The 24,301-nt window shown below is 34.7% G+C and overlaps 1 protein-coding gene across 1 annotated transcript in view; it reads left to right on the top strand.

Moving 5' to 3' along the window:
* KIAA0825 (KIAA0825 ortholog) overlaps positions 1-24,301 on the top strand; it is a 232,924-nt gene that overhangs the window by 78,131 nt on the left and 130,492 nt on the right. Inside the window, exons 8-13 of the mRNA XM_066568658.1 lie at positions 415-680; positions 1,925-2,075; positions 5,159-5,349; positions 7,637-7,819; positions 13,910-14,020; positions 20,725-20,864. Of these exons, the coding sequence (XP_066424755.1) occupies positions 415-680; positions 1,925-2,075; positions 5,159-5,349; positions 7,637-7,819; positions 13,910-14,020; positions 20,725-20,864 (1,042 nt within the window). The remainder of the gene's footprint in view (positions 1-414; positions 681-1,924; positions 2,076-5,158; positions 5,350-7,636; positions 7,820-13,909; positions 14,021-20,724; positions 20,865-24,301) is intronic.

Raw genomic sequence — 24,301 nt, 5'->3', positions numbered from 1 at the left:
TTTATGAAGAGATGACACATTTGTTTCCAAATCCAGTGTTAAGAAATGTGTTTGTGTATTTTTCAAAATTAATTAGTTTAGAAAATTATCATTATTTACAAGGAATTAACCTTGTGCTTTGAATGAGCATTTAGTGACATCAAAACCAAAGGAATGTGTTACTAGCATAAGATGGTTTTAATTTTTCCCCTGGTATAGAATATGCAGCTTTAAAGCAGGAAGGAATGAAAGAATATTTAATTTACTTTAAAAAAATGTTATTCCTCTGTTTAAGAGATTAAAATATTTGTGAAGCTGATTCAATATATTTATGTTTCATGCCAATTTCATATTCAATCTTCTGACCCTAGTGTGTATAAATTAAGCAGTACTGTCAGAATACAAATAACTTGGTGCCACATTTATTTCTCTCAGTTTTGTTCTGACATCATGGAAGAACTCGACACATTGCTTCCATTGGCTCTGGCCTGCAGAGATGATTCTCTTCAGGAAATTAGAGCAAACTTTGTAGAGGCCTGCAGCAAAGTGGCAATAGCTGTTCTGGCAAGACTAGAGGAGAAGAGCAAAGATGTTCCCTTGAAGGCTCCCCTGCAAGACTTGTATGCTGCCCTTTCCACAGCGATATATGTCTTTCAGCATTTTACAATGTACAGCAATTTAATGAGAGAAACAAGCAAAAAGTATGTCCTTTTTACTTAAAATATTTAATTCAAATGCAAATAATATAAGAGTTCATTCCATTTTGGTGATACAGTGTGCTGGTAGTTTCCCAAATAGCATCATATTTTTTAGCACATGCAGTATGTGTACTAATTTATGGAAATACCTGAATCAACCTGATACTCCACACAGCCATTGCAAGACAAATTATTTATGTGTAGGATCTGCATTTGATTTGCAGATCGGGTTTTTTTAAATTATTAAATTTGAGAAAACAGGATTGTCCAGGGAACTGAATGTACTCTGCTGTCATATAAAGTGCTAGGGCCTTGATTTCCTTTTCTGACCTTTGCAATGCCTAATTTTCATAAGATCTGATTCAGGACATAGCAATCATTGAGGACAATATAAAAATACATTTCTGGTTTTTTTCTTAACACCATGTGTACTCAGACATGTGAAGAAATACATACAATATAATGCATACAATACATTGTAGTTTTATAATTTAGTTTATTATTACATGCAGAAAAAAATTAAAGCAGATATGAAGTAGGAGTGTAAAGTCAGAGGCAGTGTTTGACCTGGGAGGAAATACAAGTGCACTTGCTTTTAGGAGATTTTGTCTTAAGGTACTAGGAGTCTCTTGGTCCACATATTTCCAGCCATGTGTAATTTAAAAGTAGAAGCAGTGGTTTTGGGGAGGGACCCTGAAACAGCACAATTTCTAAGAAATGTATGACTTCTGAGTGGGTATATGCATTGTTGAGCTGCTTTCCCTCTGATGTTTTACTGTCTCTTGCATGAAGTGTATCACTGTGAGTGGAAAGTCTGACCTAAAATACTGCTCAATAATTCTACTCAGATGTATTATCAAAGAGTTTTAGTACATACCTACCAAAATCAATTTCTGTACTCTGTGCTTACGTGTTTTTTGTCACACTCAGTGCTGAGGTAATAATTGCTGATGCAAGAATGCTGCAATTAAAAACTCCAAAGAAGTGAATGTTGAATGTACTTGTCTCTGAAAATAGGATGAAGTAATTTATTTCTCAGTGATTGGTTAAATGACAAGTTATAGATAAGCAGACATATTTTGAGAACTTTTGAAACAAAAATTTGCAAACCTGAATGATAGTTTCAGGACCAAGAGGAAATGAATGATTGATACCTACTAATAAAAACTATTTGCAGTACTAGGGATTGTTACCTCCTAGTGCATAGCCTTTCATTCATTGTGTTTTTAATGATTCTCTCTGAACAGACCCCTGTTCCTATTGCCTATCCAAAAATGTCAGGAATTCATCAACATTCTCCAGTTTCAAGTTACGAACTACTGCATCAGAGTTTGTGCTACAAGCATTTTACAGGATGCTGAGAGCCACTGCTGGGATGACTACAAAGCTTTTTATGAGGTGTGAGGTTACAAAATGTGTTTTAGTGTTTGCCAGCTCACTGACTAATCAGAAGCATGAGATCAGCATTGTTTTTACATAAGGATTATGGAATGTACTATTTTGAAATATCTATTATTGCAGGCAGGTGTCTATTTAGAAATTATGTAGGAAAACATAGTCATTTAAAGATGAGATAGATTATTACCATGGCATGTTTGTGTCATTTACTTCATAAAATATTTATTGTGTGTCAAGGCATTTATATAGAACTCAGTAAAGAGGACACCATCACCTTAATCTCTAAGAACTTCACACTTCTTTTAGAAAGTGTGATATATGAAGATCTTTTTCTGGGAAATTTTTTATCTGATTCTTTGATTTTTATTTTCAATTATTTCCCTTTTTATTTTTTGTGAGTAAAGGGTGAAACAAAGAAATATGTTCAATATAGTTACCTAAAGCATTCAGCAATGTATTTTTGAAATAGCCAGTGCCATGTCACCTGCATCTTGAAGTAATGGGTCTGATCTATAGCTATAATCCTAATAATTCTATTAAAAAAATTAAGATAATTATTTCATTTATTGGATTCTTTTCCTTCATCCTAGTTAGATACAAACATAGGTTGACATACACTGTTTGAAATTATTTTCACTTAAGTGCAGGGTGATGTATTACATGGATTTTTAATCAATAATAACTGAAATCTACTGGAGACAAAGTCTTGTCCTTCCTTATATAATTTTCTGTGTGAGACAATTAGTGTGTTCTGTTAAGCATTTTCTAGAATTCTTACATGAGAGAAAATTCCATCTGATAGATGTAATCTACAGATAGCATACAAGAAGTTGCTCAGTCAGTGACAAAATCTGTGCTGGACAGGGCATACAAACCACAGAGTAATTTATCAAAATGTCCATCTCTCAAAGACGAGTAAATAAACATTTCAGTTTTGTTGAATGATAGATGATAAGGCAGTGGGTTTTGGCAACTGCTGAATCATGACACGATCTTCATTGTCTGTGGTGCCTATGGTGCTGTGTCCTGTTTACTGGTGATCCAGTAACTTTACTATGGAGAAACAGTTGTCTAACAAGAAAGAATATGGAGTAGCTAAACAGTTTTATCATTACTGAGCAGAACTGATGTGTGTAGGAGGAATGAGGAAAACTGGTGTCTCAGCTCTGTATGTTTACAGGATTTGAGGTAAAAAGTATATAATTTTACATCATCGCTCCTCTTTTTACTGGTCCCTGGGAGATGGCCCAAGGCTGGACTGTGATCTGCTCTGAGTTCCTTCAGGAGGCATGCTGCAGAGCAGATGTTACTTCAGTTGATCTCTTGTAGGCATCCTAAATGGAAGAGATTGGATTAAGATTTATTGCTTGTTACAGAGGCAATTCCCTGCTGAAACTTCCAGCAGTGAGAGGTGGCTTCTTCCAGCATAGGATCTCAGCGGGAAGAGTGCGCCACTGGGCCAGCTCTTCAGATTATGTTTTTGAATGAAGCTCTTAGTGTAGCAGACATCTGCTGTAGCTGTGGGAACTTACGTTTTCTAACAGGCAAAGAATAAAGAATTGCCTGTTCAGAGGTAATACTGAGTGGCTTGTGTAATAAAACAGCTGCTTGTTTCCTCATATTTAAGCTAAATAAAAGCTCCCATCTGTTTTTATTATATGAAGCCTGCAAAAATAGCAGATGTTTATTAGTGGAATTGTCCAGAAATGGCAGCAAATAGAAACACAGGTCAAAAAAGGGGAGTGAATCTTGTTTAAATCTTCAGTGATATTGTTGTTTCTGCAGTGGAGGTACAATACTAAAAAAGGGGAAAAGAGCTATTACTTAAATAAACCAAAGCATAGAAAGTGAAACAATTTGTGTTCATAATTACTGAGTTAAAAAGTAAAACTTGTCAACAAGCTTGTTTATTTTGTTCTTTGTAATAATTTTTGCCACTTTTTAATATAAAATGCACTTCAAATATTGTGTCAGAGGAAAACCAAACAGTGACAACTTCCAATAATCTGCTAATGCTCATGCTAATATATTTTTTAAAAAGCCAGATTATTTTTTATTTTATTGTTAAAGAATGCCTATCAAATTCTAAAAGCATTGTAAAAATTGGGGGGTTATTTTATATTTCTAATAATGCCAAAATATCAACAAATTCTTAAAATATTTTTCAGTTCCTTTGGGATGTGGGAACTGAAGATTGAAGTCTCTGTTCTCAAAAAAGCTTCATGATAATGCTATTTGCTGAATAGGTATTAGTTGAAATATTTAAATGGGAAATGTATTTCCTGAGTAATTTTTAGAATTATTATGGAGTAACTCCTGTGATTTTGACTCCTGCATATTTATTTCTGTGTCTTAATGGGATAGATCTGTTTAGACAATGAAATATTAATGCCAATGATGTTTCCTTGCCAGAAAATGTTTGGTTTCAATACATCCAAATTACAAGACAAAAAAATATCTTAGTAAAGCAATCTGGATATCTTATATTGTCAGTTTAATAGTTCAGTTGTTCTTACCTCTTCTCTTCTCTTCTCTTCTCTTCTCTTCTCTTCTCTTCTCTTCTCTTCTCTTCTCTTCTCTTCTCTTCTCTTCTCTTCTCTTCTCTTCTCTTCTCTCTATTATATATAACCAAGGTTATATAGTCATGGTTATGCATAGCATTTCTGCATCTGGGTAAATACACATGATTAAGTAATTTAAATAATTATTCTCTTTGCAGACAAAGAAACTGCTATGTTAAGTTTATCTGACGATTCTGTTGTGTACAGAATACTGTCTATGTTTTTAAACTAAACTTACAACACTATGGGTTTTGAGATTATAAAAGAATATAATTCAGAATATAAAAGTTCAAATGCTGTGGTTTTATTTTGTGGCAGCACTGTAATTTTGTGGCTGAAATGCAACATGTGTTTCCTTGCAAATAAAGATGTCTCACATCTTTTCAAGCACCATTTTTGGCCATCCTATTCCTGGAACTCTTTAGTTATTTCCTTTCAGATTTAATTAAATAGACCTGTAAGAGTTAAATTGACATTTTGGAAGGGGTGTTTTTTTTATGTAATGTGTGGTGGTTTTGATAGGGGGAAAGATGCTCATTCTCTGTCCAGATGTGGCATTACTTCTGCTGTGCTCTTCATCATGATCTGTGGACTATTCTACCTCCAAAGACAGCCCAGGAGATTCTTACAGATGTACTAGAGCGATCTTTGGATATTCTGTCCTCCAGATATTGTCAGGTGTGTCCCAGTTACAAAAGAACACCACAAATCAGGTAATGGTTGTATATTTAATACACCATTTTGATGGATTAAAGAAGTAAATGTTAGTCTTCTGTTATTTACTGCTTTGATTCAAATTTCAATGTTAATGAACACAGCAGAGGGGATAGACCAAATCTATGCATTTGATGTTTGTTTTAATAAAATTTATTGTGTATATTTAAGTATATTTAGTAGTTATATCATGGGCATATATTATATATGGGCAGAATTGAAGGCCTCTCAACTCTGTCAAATTGTTCCATAAACTGCTTGATTGGTTTGAAAGCCTCACAATGAAAGTTCATAGAGGATTGGTGATGCAACCAAAAATGTGGATAGAATTGACAATGTCAGGATTAGAAATCAAGCTGTTGAATTATTAAGAAAATTTAATGAGTTCCCATAGAATCTGTGGTTTTATAGGGCTTTTCAAGTGAAAGAAAACATTTGTTTTGATGTGACGTTGTAGTAGATGCCAGTGGTGTAGAAGGAGAGAGGAGAAAGAGGCTATTCCTTTTTCTGTCATTTTAAAAAATAAGAAATTGGAAGTTTTTCTTGTTGCAATTCTTACGTTTTGCCAGAGAGTACAGTCTTTTTGAGAAATACTAAAGCAGGTGTCTTCAAGTGGAAGTTAACCCTACCTTTATCCTTTCTATCCAATGTCTTGTTTTACTGAATAAATAGGTGTTCTTCTCCTAACAGAATGGGTGAGGTTGGAAGGGACAACAGTGGGTCATCTGGTCCAACCTCCCTACTCAAGGAGGGTTATCTCAGAGTACCTAGCACAAGGCCAAGTCCAGACAGTCCTCTTAGATGTCTCCAGTGAGGGACAATCCACACCCTCTCTGGGCACTCTGTTCCAGTGCTTGGTCACCCATGCAGTAAGGAAGTTCTTCCTCATATTCAGGTGGAACTTCCTGTGCACAATTTTTGGCCATTGCCTTTAGTACTGTTGCACAGCACCACCTAGAAGAGTTAAAGAGTTTGCAGTTTTAGAGGGCTAGAGACACTTACCAGGTCCATGCTCTGTGTGACTAAGAGTTATGTGCTGTCATCTCAAGTTTTATTATGAAAAGGAGTGTTATCATGAAAGCTCAAGTAACTTGCACAAGATCACATTCTTAAAATGGGTAGGAAAAAACCAAAATTTTATACTATATACCTATTTGTGTGCTCTGTTCCTCCAATAACTCACTGTAATCAGGCTGTTCTGTATCTTTTGGTACAAAGAGATTTTCTGAAAACTTGCCTGAAAATTTTTTTGGGGAAAAAGTTACCTGAAATATGAAAAATGCAATATTACCTAAGTGACATACTAGTCAATTCTATATGAATTTACTTCAAACTACTGAACAAAAAAAAACTTTTTATGTTGTCATTTTGTAGAAAAGTTGTATATTCGTTAGTGTGATTCTTGAATTTTTCACTAAGTAAATTGAGCTATTCAGTCATGAATAAATGGAAAAAAATACTCAATATATTTTTATCACAGACTCTTTACATGTTTTTTTAATATTGTTGTAGTTTGTGGGGGTATCTTTTCTCCCAGTGGTTCTTCAAATGGAAGAGAACTGATGTATGATATGGACAAATGTCTGTTTATGCGTGTTTGCCTAGATTTTTCAAAAATAACATGATCCTTAAAAATGCCATGATCACAGGTGTATCCATGGCTTTTAGGTACTTAGTAGTTTTTAAAGTCCAGTCTCATACCTCCCATATTTTTTGTGTTATTCACGTTTCCTCTGTATTGTATGTCATGGTTGTTGTGTTGTTGTAGTTTGGGTTCTTGCTGTTGTTCAGACCAATGACATGTGGCATTCTGCCAACCAGTACCAACAAGCAATAGATTACTGACTCAGAAATGTTGCACATTGTACAGTGTTGCATGGAGTTAGTTTTGCTAATTGAAGATTAAGTTACTTTGTTCCTATTTTTTGCCCCATCAGGATTTGAAAATAGTAGGTACATTTTAATGATAAGAAAACAAAATTCATATTTATTTACTTGTAGTTTAGGAAGTAAATTATTCATGCTTAGTGACATTGTCCTTTCAGGAAGGACATTTCCAAATTTTTAAGTCTTCTTTCTACTAGTTTCAGTAACAACTTCTCTGTGAAATAGTTGATTTTTACAGAGTAGTGGATGGAGACTTTCTGCATCACTGAAGAGGAAATTTAAAAAGTCCATGCTATGATTTTAGTGTTTTATCCTGTCAGAGAAAATGTCTGCTTAATTGGAATTTACCACTATAAATATGTTTTAAGTAATGTTATTCTTGGGCTTTTTTTCCTACAGAGTTGATATTGCAGCAATTTTGATGTCCACTGAAGATATGCTCTGGTCAATTTGTAGTTCTGTGCAGGAGTTTCTGAATCCACACAAAGACAGAAATCTCAAGATCTATAAAATACATAGCCACTGCAATAGTCTGATCTCTGTGCTGGCAATTTTAACTTCACCATTGAAGAATTTGTATGAGTGAGTATGAAATAAACATTTAATTTGAGATAAAGTTGGTTCTTGAGCTTACATGGGTAGATCTAGAAGGGTGAATTTTTGTGTTGAAATCAAATGTAATGCATAGTATTGGCACATTTTAATAGTCTTTGACTATGTCTCAATTTGATCCCATACTTATATGTGATCTTGCCTAAATCCCAGTTATATCTGCTGAGATTTTATTAGCTTTGGATCAAACTCTGGTGCTGTACATTTTTTTTTCTGTTAATAACATATACCATAGTGAATGTCTGGGTTTATTTCCTCTGGTTCAAAACCAGTAGAATTTAATTAATTTTTACTGCCCCAAATTTGCAATTTATTTTTCAAGTTAGGACATATTTCTTTTTAAATATGGTCTTATTGATCTGAAAACATTTACTACCATGGTACAAAATACTTTGGCAAGCAGGTTGTCAAATCCCTCATGTTGTCAATCTTCTAGAAGTATTGGAATATAAAGGTAATTTACTAAAACGATCATCTGGTTACACGACCAGTGTGCTGCAACAAATGTAGTAAAATGTAAGAATATGGAGTGCCCATATTTATAAAATCGCAGTTTTACAAGTCACAACTGTAAAAAATGGACATGTAACTTGCATTGAAATTTGGTCTGAGTTTTTTGTTGATAAAATTCATATGTAAATTTGGTGTAAGAGACAATGCAAAGTGAGATCAGAAATTTAAAAAAGAGGAACAACAAAACCCCGAACTAATGAAGCCACATCCTATTCAACTGGCTTTTAATTCATTATTCAAAATAAGAAAAATTCTAGGTGGTACTAGGGTGGAGACCTCCTGCATATAAGACTCTTTAACTAATTTTTTTTTGTCATGTGTGGGCTCATTTTAATATTTGTGGCCTCTAAAGAACATGCAAAACTGGATTGTACCTGATTGTTTGATCTTATATAACACAGGCTTATTAATAGATAGCAATTTTGAAGGTGGCTCAGAAACAGATTAAGTAGTGCTGCTATGGCAGTAGAAATGGAGGCAAGAAAGGATTACAGTGGCTGTAACTGCTTCTACTGTCAGTTTTGACATTTCATCTTTCTTTTATGAAAGGCCTTAAAATGATAGACCATAGTAAATATGCAGTACAATTTGTTCCTTTAAGCGATTCTAGTCTCCTTCACTGATCAGTGTTGTTTACATATTTATGTATACCTAGCATGACAAAAAATGTGTGCTTGCTGGAGAACTCACAGAGTTTCAGAACAAAGTGCCCATGAAAAGCTTGGTTTCTATTTTATGTAAAATGCTGCAGGTAAACATCTTGGTCATACAGCTTGCAGAGTTAGGGATGTGAATTTCATTACCTGTATTTGCTTATCTGGAGATCAAAACCTTGACATGTGCCGAATGTAGCAGCTCATTTCATTTACTACAAAGTACTGTGCAAATCACCACCAAAATACGGCAGCTCTGTTTAAAGAGAATACAAAAAATTGTCGTATTTTGTTACATAGTTACAAAAATAATACTAACACTGAAGATCATTTCCATAAAGATGATACATGTTTTATAGTAAGTAAAATTGTATTTTTTGATAAACTTCTCTTCAGACCTTGTGTTTTGACAATCTGTGAGGCCCCCATTATCGAAACAATTTTTTTATATTGTATATTTAATTGCAGCCAATATTTGTCAAGTAACCTAGCCCAGTGTCCAGAGTACAAAGAAGAAAGTGGTTTAGCCAATCAGCTTCTTAAATGACTATATTCAATTGGAAACACCTTAATATAGTGAATTTTAGGTAAAGTATCTAAGTGTAATGTTTACTGGGTTATGCATAGTTCATTACATTAAGAATCTATCAATAATAAATCCAAAAGTTACTCCTGATTTTAAAGGAATATTAATCTTTCATCAATTCTCTCTGCAATTATATTGTATAATCACAATTTGCATCTTGTCTTGGCTCTATATCTTTCACACCTTTGGTAAAGTTAACTGGAAGTGAAATCTTATCTTTTAAATCTATTATGCTCTCTTCTTGTACTGGAAGTTTTCCTTTAAGTGACTAGAAGTCAATTAATCTTTAGATTTTTCAGGAAAATTCTGTGTAATCAGAAAAATGGCAATGATGAAACATTGTTTTCCAGTAGTTGTGTAATAATATGATTGGTTCATTTCCAACTTACTAGAGAGGCTGTATTCTCTATTGCTTAAGGGAACTAAAATTATTTAAATTTCTTAATTATTTTGTGGAAATTGATCAAAACAGTAATGGTGGTGAAAATTGGTAATGTCCTTAACTTCAGATAAGGTGATTCTGTTTTCTCATTCTTAATTTTGTGATCTAGACTTTTTTTCTGTATGACAAGATTACTTAGATCTGGTCCGAAATTCATCTATGAATCTTGGGTCATCTGAGTTTAATGTTTTTTTCTCTGGTTTTTTTTCTGTGCTTCATTTTTTTCCATCCTTCTGTGGCTTTCCTGAAGTATCTTTAGCATAATGGAATTGTTGGTTGGAAAGGACTGCTGGAGGTTGTCTAATCTAGCCTCCTTCTCAAAGAGAACAATTACCAAGAGCAATCAAACATGACTGTGTGTTTGACCGACTTAACTGACACATGCCAACCTCCAGGAACTGAAGTTTTCCGACTTCTTGTGAAGCCTGCTCTGCAGCTGCAATGCCTTAGTGCAAAATATTGCCTCATATCAAGTGTGAGCCCTCAAAGCTGCTGGCTATAATTTGCTGTATCACATCAGCCCCACTGGGTAAAGTTGGTCGGTGTTGTCTTCGTAATTACTGTTTGGGTGGTTGTAGGCTGTCATTACATGAAGCGACACTTTAGCCACCTCTTCACCAAGTAAAGGAGTCTAGGGCCCTCAAACATTTTTTACATGATTCAGTTTAGTCTTCTCCAGTTTTCTCACATACTCCTTGAACTGTAGTCCCAGGGGCTGGACAAACTATTCTAGGTAAGGCTTAAACGGTTGACAAGCAGATGAAGTAAATCACTATCTTTGTTTTAGTTGCTGTGTTCTTCTATTACAGCCCAGTGTGTGGTTTGCATTTTTTCTAGTGATAATACACTGTTGCCTTGTCTTCAGTACCCTACTGCCCATAAACCCCAGGTTTGTGGCTGGGTAGGGTGGCACTTAGACAAGTCAGTTCCCAACCTAGGTTATTGTAATTCTGTAGCTGAAGTAAACAGTTGCTCTTTACCTCAGTCAATTTAGTGAATATCTGTTGGCCCAGGTGTCCATGGGTAGGCACTCAGTTTTTTGTTGTGTTAATTACTGTGTCTGCTTCTCCCAGTTTAGTGTCACCTGAATATCTGCTAAGCAACTGCTCTCTGTTGACTTTTGTCCACGTTAGTGAGGACCTGTTGAACAGTGAGTCTCTAGAATGTGCTCCTCAAATCTACTGTGTGTTGCTATTTTCTTGCTGCTTACTCAAAGCTCTGAAATATGAGGATTTTCATAATTCTGAATTTCCAATCATCATAGTCTTACTTGCTGACAGTTACTTGCTTCAGTTACTTAGTTCTTGTAGCTGGGGTTTCATGTAGAGGATCACACAGTTTCAGTGCTGCCTGTGAATACACAGGAGAGTCCAACGCCATTCTTTACTCGTAAGTTTGTAGAGGAGTAAATTACCTAGGCCTCAAAGTAGAGACTCTCTTCTGCCTCAGGTTCAGGATTGCTCAGTTTGGAGCAGATCTATTCTTGTGCCTGTTCTGATATGCTTTAGTCTTTTGTACTGAGTAGGGGATGATAGTCTGTAAAGGAAGAATATAAAGAGGAAGGTGGATGCACCTTTTTGTGATTTCTTAGTATGAATTGTTATATCTTATTTTCTCAACAAGAAATCAAGTAAATTATTTAAATGTTGAGAGAATCATATAGAGAATTTAGTGGCAAAATTGTTCTCTATTGTTGTAAATTCAATGTTATTTGCTAATAAAGACTGAGAACATTTCTCTTTAATATATGAGTTATAACTCATGAAGTTGCTTTTTAGTAATGTTTATTCGTTATATAGAGAGAAATCATACAAACTGCAAAGAAAGCATGTGTTAGGATGCACCTTGCCTGCATCTCATTTCTTCACACCTGCACTCAGGCTTACAGGGTCAATTCTCACCTTGTCCTACTCTACTGAAGAATAAAACCACTATAACTTGAAATCTTGCTTTGGTATTAAATCAGCTATCCAGTGCTTTGAGATAATAGGCAGCTGGTTTAGCATAACTTGAAGCAAAAACAAATGTCCTATTAGCTATTATTATACTTCTGTCAGAAGAGTAGTTGAGTTCAACAGTCTGGCACAGAGTTGGTTTTTTCCTGGTAAGAATTACCTAGCCAGCAGTGGACATTAAAAAATGCTGTCATGAGAATTACTGTATTATCATCAGACACTTGATTTTTAATAGTATTTGAAGCTATTCTAATATTTAAACAATCTCTAAAACCCTCAGATTATCTCTACCTCACTTTAAAAATTTCTATAGAGATTTTGGTATAAGCAAGTAAGTCAGAATCCAAAAATCTGCTCTGTGCTTCTCCTTACGATATGGCTAAGGCTCCATAGGATACAGCTAAGTCACACTTAGCAAGCTGCTTTAGTCCAGAATTCTGCCAAACAGTTCCTACACAAGCAAGAGACAAGATGTGGTCCTCTTTTTTTAAATTAGATTGCTAACCAAGATGTATTTATCACACTTTTGTGTAGGATGTTTGCTCTATACTTTGCTATATTCAGAAAAAAATATTTCAGTGGATGAGAGACAATAAGGTTTGTTTTTTACTTTCATAATATTGAAATTACTGTCCTTAAAATAATTCTTTTCAAGTTGGCATTCTTCTTTTGGCCATATTAGAATCTCAGCTTTATTTTTAATCTTCAGGTTTTCATGAATTCATAAAGAGCACAAATTGGCTGTGCTAATCCTTCTGCTCAGATTTTGCTTACTTAAGATCTGTATTAAATTATTTCTATTTTTTTATTAGTAAGAGTGGTTTCCAAATAAAACAGCCTATCTTTTGGAGAAGTTCAGAAACAGCTACCTTTCTTGTTGAAAAACTATAATTCTCTCTCTTCTTTCATTTGAGTCTAATAGACATGTAGCTATAGTTCTGAATTACTTCAGATAAAAGATAAAAAATTCACAGCCAAGTATGATGAAAAGTAAGGTGCTTGTGAAGTGATAATTGTTTATATTTAATGGAGGATACATATAACAGGCTGGAATTCCTCTCTGCTGGAATTGTAGACAATGTAAATGAGAATAAAAAGGGAAGAGGCCAAGGGGCATCCATTACTATCACACATTATTGAATCCTATTGGCTGCTAGAAAATTGTACAAATATTAATAATTTATTACTAAACAATAATTAAAAGCAAATATTAAGTTATAGAATCCTGTTCTTGCACACATCTGTAATCCTATAATATAATTAATTTATAAAATATTTCATTTTTCGTATCCATAGACTTTGCCTCTCACATAATTTAAGTAAAGTATTGCAAAAGTGACATCTAGTCACAATCTAGTTCTTCTCTAGCCCTTTATATTTGAAAACAACCAGTATTCCATTTCTCTCAAGCCAGTGAAGGTGCAAAGCTTCTGGTTCAAATTTTTGCCCAGTATGATCCAAAGTCTATATATGCTTGCATGTCAGTCAGTATCATTTCAAAAGATACTTTACATATCATTATTATAAAAGTGTTGAAAATACTATGCATTTTTGTTAGGCAGGAAGAAAAGAGCTATAGAAATGAATGACTGAAGAGAAATTTGCTTGTTGAATACATTTTCAAACATAGTTTGTAAATGTATTATATAGGAATAAAAATATGAAGAAAACTTGAATAACAGTTGTTAGATACCGAGTTTCAAAGAGTGAAAATGAATAAAAATATAGAATTTTTATAGAATTTTATTTTTTACAGTACATAGAGTTGCAATAATCTGTTTGCATACATATATTAATAGTATTTATCATAAGGTATTTTCTGTCTTCTATTCATGTAGACATACTTAGTAGTAGTCGTCTAAGGGGATTTTCAGTCTCCCTAGTAATTTGGAAGTATTTGATTTCTTTCAGGACATTTCTGGATAATTCTGATGAACATCTTCCTCAAGATTTTTCAGAAGTCTTTTATCATCCATTACACTGGTTATTTTGCATACCGTCATCCTGTTTTTTCTTTCAAAAGTGAGTATCAAAAGTTAATTGTTGTAAAAGGATCACAAACGGAGGCCATTTTCCATGGGAAAAAGAAGTCATTTCCCCAGGGTCTGGGTATCAGATTAAAGGTGGCGTTTGGGGGTCTAAGGACTTGCAGGGTCCTAGTTGCTGGCAGCTTTAGTATTGGAGAAATCCAGCAAAGTTTGCCAATTTCTGGCTTCACACCGCCCGGTCGGCCGGGGCGAGTGGCCGCAAATGGAGACCATTTTCCATGGGAAAAAGAAGTCAGTATTAGTCAAATATTGTTACATTTTGAAGAGCATATCTGAATCAATGTCTAATTAATATTCTGATTTTTAAAAGTCATAGAAGCATTTTTTAATTAATTACAGATTTCTCTAATATTTGAAAGTCTGAGGAAAAGTTGCACTGAAAGCACTGTATTTTGTTAGTCTATTAATTATGTTTGAGATTGGAATTATCTGTAGGGTTTTCTGGCTTTAATTAAAGACTATATAGTTCTTGATAATACAGAAGTTCAGCACAGTTGCTGTTTTAAAGGACTTATAATTAAAGGGGAGATAAAGAATGTATGTCTTTCTGTTTAGGATTGCTGTTTAAAAATAACAGTACATAAATAACTCATTTAACAATATGCTGCTTGATTGTAGTTGAGTTTTTTGGAGATTATTGAATGATTAGAAGCAAAAGCTTAACTTTTCTGTGTCACTGCATATAAGGACAAGTGACATAGAAGATAGATACTACCAGCTGTGCTGTTGTTTGCTTTCTAATTTTGAAACTGAAACACTCCCACACCAGTGTAGATCCTCTCCTAACCCCTTCACCTCCCTCTCCTCCTTTTCAAGGTTTTTTCCTGAGAGGATTTCACTCTCCATTTTCATGAAAAGCTGCTTTTGTGAGATGTTACTGTGTTTTCCAAGGAAGTATTTTTATCTTTTGGAGGAGTACGTTATCAAATGAGTGGTGACCTATGGATGACCCATGTGCTTTGGATTTATTACCTTTTTCCTTGTAGACACAGCATCTTTTACCTTGTATATGTAAATATCTTCCCTATAATTTTGCTCCATACTACACAAAACATGCTGATTTCTCTCCATAGGCTCCACTCCTAACTACGTGTCATCAATCCTCTTCTCTCCTTCCCTAGTGCCTCTGATATCTGCTGAACCAGAGACAATATATGTTGTGACTACATCAAAATCATGTGGTTTGTTAACTACATGCCAAACAGAGTTGAATAACTGTGAATTCAGAATATGTCCTGCTTGAAATAGTAATTTAAGTTCTTATAAAGCGTGAAAGATCATGTGTGTTTATCAAGCTTCAAGGAACTTTGTCAGTGACATTTTAAGTTATGCATGGTTGGAGAGAAAGGAGAAGGATGGATACAGTAGAGGGAATGACTGCATTAGAAAGGAATCTAGTCATCCATTTCTGGAAAATTTATGCTCCATTAGGTATTCATTGTAGAAAAGACAATATGTTTTTTGATGCCCTCATGCATGGCCAGATCTCAAAATATAAATTATACTGTGAAGTATGAGTTTTGGAAGATGATTTTGCAGCTAAGTACCCTGTACTGTGTAACAGTATGTAAAGGAAATGCTGGTACCATTTCAGTCTGACATAATTATCTTTTTTGAGGTGGAATTAAGATAGGTAAAAATAAATAGCAGAAAACTATTCAAGAGCTATGTAGTATGCACTTATTTTGTGTGGAAGAAAGGTACTAAAATACACTACTTCTCAGTCACCAAACAGGAAAATGCTAAGTACAAAAGAAAGTACATTTCCAAGAAGATCAAGTCAGTGTACCTTTGTGAGGAAAGTCCGTATATAGAGAGAGCCTTGCATACTGTCCTGGGGATAATGAGCAAACTATATTGGTAAAATACTTATTGTTCCTTTTTAACAACACACCTTTCAGCAGCTCAGGAAAAAAAAGTTAAGGACTCTGTATCTAATGAGTAATTCTGAGGTGTTCTAGTTTTTTCATTGGTTTTATACTCTATGTGAATGAAACATTTTTCCCCTTCAAATGCTGCCTTAAGAATATTATAAAGAAACATCGTACTTAAGTATTGCAGAAAATTGTATTTCAGAACATCCTAATTATTCATGGGTTGTTTTCTGATTTTACATCTTATATCTAATTAAAATATATGTTCACTGTCTGTAACAAAATTGGAAGCACAGGCCATTGTATACCTCTCGGCTGTAGCCACCTGATTTTTAACTGACAACACTAACCTGTCATACATTTAGCTATTAAGTATTTAGTCTTCCTAAGCTTGCTATTTCAGAAAAAAAGTTTTGCTAGTTCCTGAAAGTACTTTGTTTACTATGTAACCTGATTTCCTACATTATTTTTCATTGCTGCAAATGGCTACAGTCTGTTCAATTTTATCAATTTGACTCCAAAATCGGTGTCAAGGTTGTTACAATGACTTAGCATATCTACCTGCCTTACAACATCTTGAACTTAGAACATGAGATTTTCTTTCTTTCTATCTTGAATAGAAACCCAAATAATATAGTTGGTTATCAAACTAGAGTTACTGATAATTTATATTGCAGTTCTTTTAGTGATAATAATTTATTTATTTATTTATTTATTTAGATATATATTTATTTAGTTACTAATTGTGATTCCTGCAGTGCTTATTGTGATTCTTTTTTGCCTCATTTTGGGGTTTATAATCATAGCATTTGCAAATCAAAGTTGGAGTTTTTTCCTTCTACTGTACAAAACAGGACATTTATATGTGTGATATTTATATGTACTTCACCTTTTGTCACTTTTTATGAGGCTAGTCTTATTTTCACTAGTACAGAGCTCAGAGGATGAGAGAACATATGTCTCTCCATATGCACGTTACAAAACTTCTCAGTGCATTTATTGGTGCTAGCTTCATGGCTGTAGGGAATGTCTGCTATATTTTATTTTTCCTCTAAGTGAGTCACACCACTGTACATTTCAATTTGCAAGATGCTTAAAGAGCCAAGAATTGGTATATATTACAACATGATAACTTCCCATCTGGTCAATGACAGACAGGTTTTTTTTTTCAATTCAGATACTCTAAAAATATAATTTATTTCTATAGGAATTTAAAATATTATTCTTCATAAATCTAATTGACTCAAATTGTCACTTATCTTTTAGTTTGAAGGCAATGAGTGACCTTATTAGACAGGATAACATGACATTAAAAGAAGAGGAAAAAAATTAAACTGGCCTGAATATTTTAACTGGATTACTGAAGAGTTGAGTTTGCTCTCAGCCATAGCATTAATTCTAGGGTGAATATAGTAACCATTTTAATTTTAACTTTATTAATAACTACTGATTAGATTATATATGCATTAGATTATATATAGGACTAATATTGAACATACAGAAATTAGGATAGTTATTTTAAGTTATTTAAAATCCTAATATCTGAATGCAGTATGTATTTTAAATATGGAGAATTTAATTTGACTGCAAGCTCTATCAAGTTTTAAATGTATATGTGTAGGTGTTTTTGATAAATACTGCTTGAATCCAATATGTGCTAATAGTCAAATATAATTGTAGAGTCAGTGCTACGCTGTCAGCAAAATATATAAAGTACCAGATGGAAGTCACAAAAGCTGTACATAAGGTTTCCTGGCACAGACATTGTTTATGAAGTTAGAGGTATTTGCTGTAGTGTTAAAAGAGCAAAGGCTGAGGTTCCTTTACTAAAATTACTATTACAGTGGAGTTTTGTCATAACAGTGGGCTGTAAGGGCCCTGCTGGAAGATGGTGCTATGGTTGCCTTAGGTGGCTTCAAGGCTGCCCTGCAAGATATGTGGCATACTGCTTTTTCTGGTAATGGAAACATAGACATGTGAGGGACTAAAGTAGAGGAGTGTATCAGCTAACATTTTCTTTTCCAGGACTTGTAGGTTTGTATTGAGTATATTGTACAGATAGCAGCTTTGATTCAACAGTGAAATACTTGTGCAGTTATCTGGGGTTTTTTTGTGTGTGTATTCAAGCATAGCTGGGAGGTGGCACACTTGGCTAAGTCAGAGGTTGTAAAAGCATGCAACTTAATGGAGAGGTACCTCACTGGTAGAACTATCACATGAGTCCATTTTAGTTCTGTCCCAAAAGTTATGTGTAAATGGCATGTAAATTGTTTGAGCAGAGGCATATAAATACTTCTCTAGTCTGACAAGAAAATGTCAGATTGAAAACCTCCCTATGAAGAAGGTTTTAACTGATGCTGAAGGTGTTTTTTGCATACTGGCAGGTAATATTTATACCTGCCCAGTCAACGCATATGAAGTCCTTAAAATCATGCATGTAAAATTCATGTGCATAAAAGTTTATGAGGTGTATAAAGTTTCAATATTATCAACTATTGAATAGTGAAACAATTCACTATTATCAACTTGTAGCCAAAAAAGTAAACACAGCGGCTAAACATCAGTTGAAATTTCATTTTCAAAAAACCTTCAAGTTAATAAAAACATACACATTAAAGAAAAAAAATTATCCACAATCCAATTTTGAAAACTTGTTTTCAAAAATGTTTCAAGAAGAAAATACTAAATACAATAGGTGATAAACATTTGGCAGGACAGATTTGTTTGGTTTTCGTTTAACTGTAATGTGAGTTCAGTGATTGGTGTTGGGTCACTGGCTGTGTTCAGAGTAAGCCCTGGAATAGTATTTGTAAACCTCAATTTTTGCAGAACATGGAAATCACAAACAGAAAATAAACTGCCATCTTTTTAAAAGCTAATGAATTTTTACTATTGTCATGGTTTGACACTGGCACAATGCCAGTGCCCCCATGAGGGTACCCTCTCCCTGGTTTCTGCTGTGAGATGTGACCAGGAATAAGCAAAGCAGGCTTCCACTTAGAAATAAAGAAAACAAAACTTTATTAACTACACTACGACTATATATAAAAAGGAACACACACAGGAAAAATGAAAACCTTACAAATACATTTCCTCCTCCCCCTACCAAATTTCCAATACAATACATCTATTCCCCAAATCACCAACTCTTGGTCCAGCTCCACCCTTCAGACAATCAATCCTCAGTTCATCAAGAGGAGAGGAGTCCTTCTTGTACCATGGGCTTCCCCTGGAAACACAGTTGAAACCTCGTGTGTTTCCGTGTCACTCGTGGCACTGCCCGGAGTATATCTGCCATCGTGACCTCTTCCTCTCATGTCCAGTGCTCTCACCACTGAACATGGACCAGAGCTGCTTCTAGGGTTGTCTTTTTAAGGATGCTCTGTCCCGTTACAAAAAGAGCACAGTCTCACCTTTGAGACACCTGTCCCCCCCATATTTTTTCACCACCTGGGGCCGAGGGGTACCCACACTGAACTCTCCTGGTTCTGAGGCATTGCCTCCCCCTAGATGCAGTCTCTGTATCACAAGGAACATAGTTCTGTCCATGGCTGTACAAAAAGAGTCCAGCAAAAGCCACTCCATCATCTCTTCCCACTAGGATTCTTCTCTATTCTTCCACTATTTCTCACTCGCCCAGACCTCTCTCGCACTTGCCCATTTCCTTCCTCATCTTCCGCTCTATCTCTCTTCTAGGAAAGGTTAATGTTCTGTAAAGTTTTCATTGTCCAAAAAAAGGGTTAAAAACTCGGACTCTGCCTTCTCAGGAACTCCCACAGCGGCCGGACACCTTCTCGCTGCATCCTCCTCCCCACTCCTCTTCTCCTTCTCAGCCGTGCTGCCGGCACATGTTATCAAGTTTCAAGGTAGCACAGTCCCAGGCACAGGCTGTACCCTCTCTCTCTCTTAGGGGAGCTGCCCGATGCCTCCTGGTGCTTCTCCCACCCTTCCATCCTCGGATCCTCTTCACCTCCCCTCTCGGTCCAGGCCCCGGCCTACCTCACCCAGCCACATGGCTCCCCTGCCCCGCCCAGCAGCAGCAGCTGGACGGGGGAGAGACCCAAACTCTTTCCTTACCAGAACCCAAGAGAGCCTCCCAAGGGAGAGCTCTGCTTTTAACCCCGTGTTCTCAGAGGCAGATCCATGTCCTAATGGCCATGTTAGATGCCAATATAAAATCTGAACATCCATTGGCCCAACCATAGCATCCCAAAAAACACATTTCCTGTCAAACCACCACAACTATGCTTTCTCACTTCTCCCTGCTGGTGAAGCGGTAAAACAACCAGTCTAATATTTCCTGTGGATTTTTCAGGACACATAAGAATTGCTCAACCTAAAGTGGAATTTTGCAACCCCTTTGAGCATTTTCACTGCCTTTTACTTAAGAGCTTTATACACTTCATCAAGGAGAGACACTGCACATATCTTAGTCAACGATTACTGCAATAATAAACTAAAAAATTATACCCTTACATTTATTCAACTGCAGCAAAAAAACCCCTCCTTTTTGCCTAGAAGAACTAAATAAGTACTGTTCCATGAAAGAGATAAACACAGTTGCTTTGTATCAGATTTAACTGTGGCAGACTAACAAATGTCAGTTTTCTTTTAACTAGTTGAAATTAAGTGCAGTTCTTTCTCTGAGCTGCCTTAAAGTAAGGAAGCATGAAAGCATTTTCAGAGTAATCTGGGAGGAGTTGACACTTAAGGGATTTAGTGCTACATCTGCAATTCAAAAATATTAATTTCATAGATAAATTAACTTTATTATTCTTTCTGTCTTTATCTTATATTTTGAAAGGACTCCATCAGCCAGAGAAATGGCATCCCAAGGTCTGCTGAAGCTGCTCTTATCCCAGCCATACTGTAATTTGAACTTGCTTTTAGAAACATTGCTACACCATGATTGTTTCTTAGTGAAAATTTTGCTGAGAAGCTCAAGTAAGTATTGATATTGTCAATCCATATAAGATTATCAGTGAGAAACACAAATTCATTTTTAACTTAAATGCTGGAGGAAGGCTGACAGCCATTTTGAGGGTTAAGTACCCATTTACTTACCAGTAGGACACTTCTTGAATGGGTAAAAAGATAGAAAAATCATCACTTTTTGAGTGAGAATTTACATAATACACTCAACCAGTGTATTAATAATTTCAAACCAAACTTCAATTTGATAAAATAGGCTGCTATCACAAATGCAAATTAGTCAAAATTAATTTGAACTTTATGGAGCTTTGATACCGCAACTACTGCGCACAGGTTTTTAAAAGTGTGGATCAGTAGTCTAAAAGAACACTTTCAAAATTACATTTGAACAGTGGAAAGCTTCTTAGATGTTTTGTTGATATTATTATATGCTTGTTGCTGTCGGCATTCTAGAATTACATCTATATGCTTCTGCTTGTTAATTCATTAATGCTGTTTTGAAAGTAGAATAAATAAAAGAATATTTCTACAAATTTTTATTTGCATTCTGATGGTATTGGGTTTGAAGCAACAAACTTTATCACATTTTTCCATTAGTAGTTTGCAGATCAAATGATCATATTGTTGAATAGCTAATGGTATAATCACCTATTTGACTTAATTTTGCAGGAATATGAGAGTCTTGGTTTCTTTATTTTTTTGGCAAACAAATTCTTCCTATTTATCAAAAAACTATTAGCTCCACATAATATTGTATATATTTATATTTATGTTTATGTGTATTTATCTGTCTATCTATATATACCATGATTTAGTTCTGTCATTTTGAAATGGTCTAATTTGTCAGGAGTACATCTATTTCTGTCACACATCTTATTGAGAGCTGCAGTGCATACAATTGCCTACTCAAACACATGTCATCTTTTACAAAGGCTGACAAATGTTTGATCAGGGTCAGAGTCTTAACCTAGTGTTATACAGTACTGAGTTTTACTATCTGTTTAAATTATTACAGGTAATAAGTGACAGAATGTATTAGTCTATTGACTGACCAACCTCTTAAGCTTTGGAGAAATCCATGTGACTTTGAATTACAAAATGTGTTATTAACACAGGCTTTATTCATGTAACTTCAATATTGGAATGAATAAACTTCAAGTTTAGATAAAGTCAATATCTATGATGATCCATATAATCTAAATTAATTTCAATGGGGTTAATTGTCTAATGACAGAAATTATGTATTCTTTATTCCTTCTCCTATACAGCCAAGTATACCATAGTTTTTCAGCAATTTGCCCTGGTGATAACAAGACTCCCTGGTATTTATTTACATAGGAATTTTTTAAGAAGGAAAAGCCTTTTCACATATTTTACATTCAATCTTTCCTTTTCCTTTTAAAAACAGGCCAGAAGGCAAAAAATCTTAGGTATTGATGAATTTTCCTGTACTGTTTTAACACTTTGGGATGCTCAAAGTAGACATCATTCAAACACATTAATTTTCATTGTAGTCCCATTGTTCTCATGGTTGTACCACAGGGAGGTTCAGATGGAATGTATATTTCCCATCATAGCAGGGAGTACTGTTGTGAATGCCAACAGAGTATTTGTAGAGAAGCTATTTGGGCATGATTCATGTTGCTAAATATTATAAGAAGGATAACATATTTGTTGAAGCTATTAAAACTCCATGCATATAATTATATGCTATCTGGACAGGAAAATGAAAAAGTGCAATTTTGTAATTTTTTTGTGCATTATGATATGTGAAATGTACATAAAAATTAAAATATGTAAATATGATGTTATTGCATCAAAAAATACTAAAGGTAATAAGGTTACCCAGAACAGAACCTTTTATTTGTCTTCAGTGCACATAGCTACTGCATAGAGGCAATTTTGAAAAGATGGTTGAAAAATTTGATTTGCATATTTGACCTCTGAAACAAGCTGTGAGTCTAAATAACCTAGGTGTGTTAAATTACAGTCCCATATAATCTTAGAGTTTTTTTCAATAGGTCAAACATCCAGCAACTTTTTGTTCAAGACATGTTCTTGTGTGAGTAAAGGGTCTAAGGTCTCTGCTGTGGCTTTGCAGAGACCTTAGAGAAAAATAGTGACGGTAGCTGGTACCATGTTAGTTTTCTGACAAAATAAGCTACTTTGCAATTTACTTGGCAGATTTTTTTAAACCAATATTGCCTTATCATTCATGGATGTGAAATAGAAATTGATTATTTTGATAAGCAAAAAATAGAGGAAAAAAGGAAGTGGTATCTCTATAAAATAAGCAGATGAATCCAGAAGATGCTGATGTCAAAAAGTGAAGGATGTAAGTGAATTCTGAGAATTTCTGCTAGATTTGCTCTAAATACACATCATGCCAGTTGAACAGTCTGGGACTTCTTTTTTGATAATCATTATTTCTAGGAATCAGGGGTTTTTCTTTGCACAGTAAAGCAAACAGCTATAGCTTTATTGGATTGCACTGGCCCAACTCAGGATTAATATGTGTCAGAGGGGACCCCATCAGATAGTAGACCTGGCCACTTATGAATAGCAGATAAGACAGTGGTCACTAAGAAATTGTCACTGAGGAATTGTCAACAAGGTGCATTCTAGACCTTCAGTCAGGGTCTCATACATTTGTTTAGGAAGAGATAGTAAGTGTCAAGTTGATGAAGAACAACAGAAAATGCAATATATTGCTTTTTAATCTTCAAAATAATCTTATTGATTACCATAAAAACTTGAGACCGCAGTTGTTACAGAAATTTAATTTGTCTTTCTATATACAACCTTAAAGTTAATATTGGCATGTGGAGATAAACTGTAAGAAATCTGCATTCACAGCAGGACCATGCTGTTGGCAGTTTCACCTAATGTTTTTGGCTTGCACAATACCTATTTGAAAGACTACTAGAAGACAGTATTGTTTAGTCTGTACATCTCAACCTAGATGATATTCTGGGCCCCACTAAAATTTTGAATTAAGAATTGATAGTAATTTACAAATATTCTGTAATAAGTCTCAGGCTGCAAATCTGAAATTGGACCTAAATAAATGTGATTTGCTTCAAAAAGAGATCAATTACCTTGCACACATAAGAAGGCTGGGGGAGGGAAGATATCCACCAAGAAAATATAATTGTGTGGTGGACCATTATACAACTTTCTAGACACTAATAGATATTAGGAGTTTTCTAAGACTGTTATTTTATTCCCCTTTTTCTGGAAAGAGAACTTGGAAATGTATTTGTAGAACTGAAAGATTTTTTTCCCCACTCCAGTTCTTTGCCTGCTTTGAAACTGTTCTCTAACTGCCAGGAAGTATAATGTGTCATTTTAAGGTAAATTTTAAGTACTAATTAATTTTTAATAAAATTTAATAAATTACATTTTAGACGCATGAAAGTAAATAGTAAAAAGTTTTGTGGGTTACCCTA

The sequence above is a fragment of the Molothrus aeneus genome, chromosome Z (assembly GCF_037042795.1).
Source record: "Molothrus aeneus isolate 106 chromosome Z, BPBGC_Maene_1.0, whole genome shotgun sequence".
Classification (NCBI taxonomy): domain Eukaryota; kingdom Metazoa; phylum Chordata; class Aves; order Passeriformes; family Icteridae; genus Molothrus; species Molothrus aeneus.
Note: the sequence above shows the minus strand (reverse complement) of the source record. Positions and strands in the feature narration are given on the sequence as shown.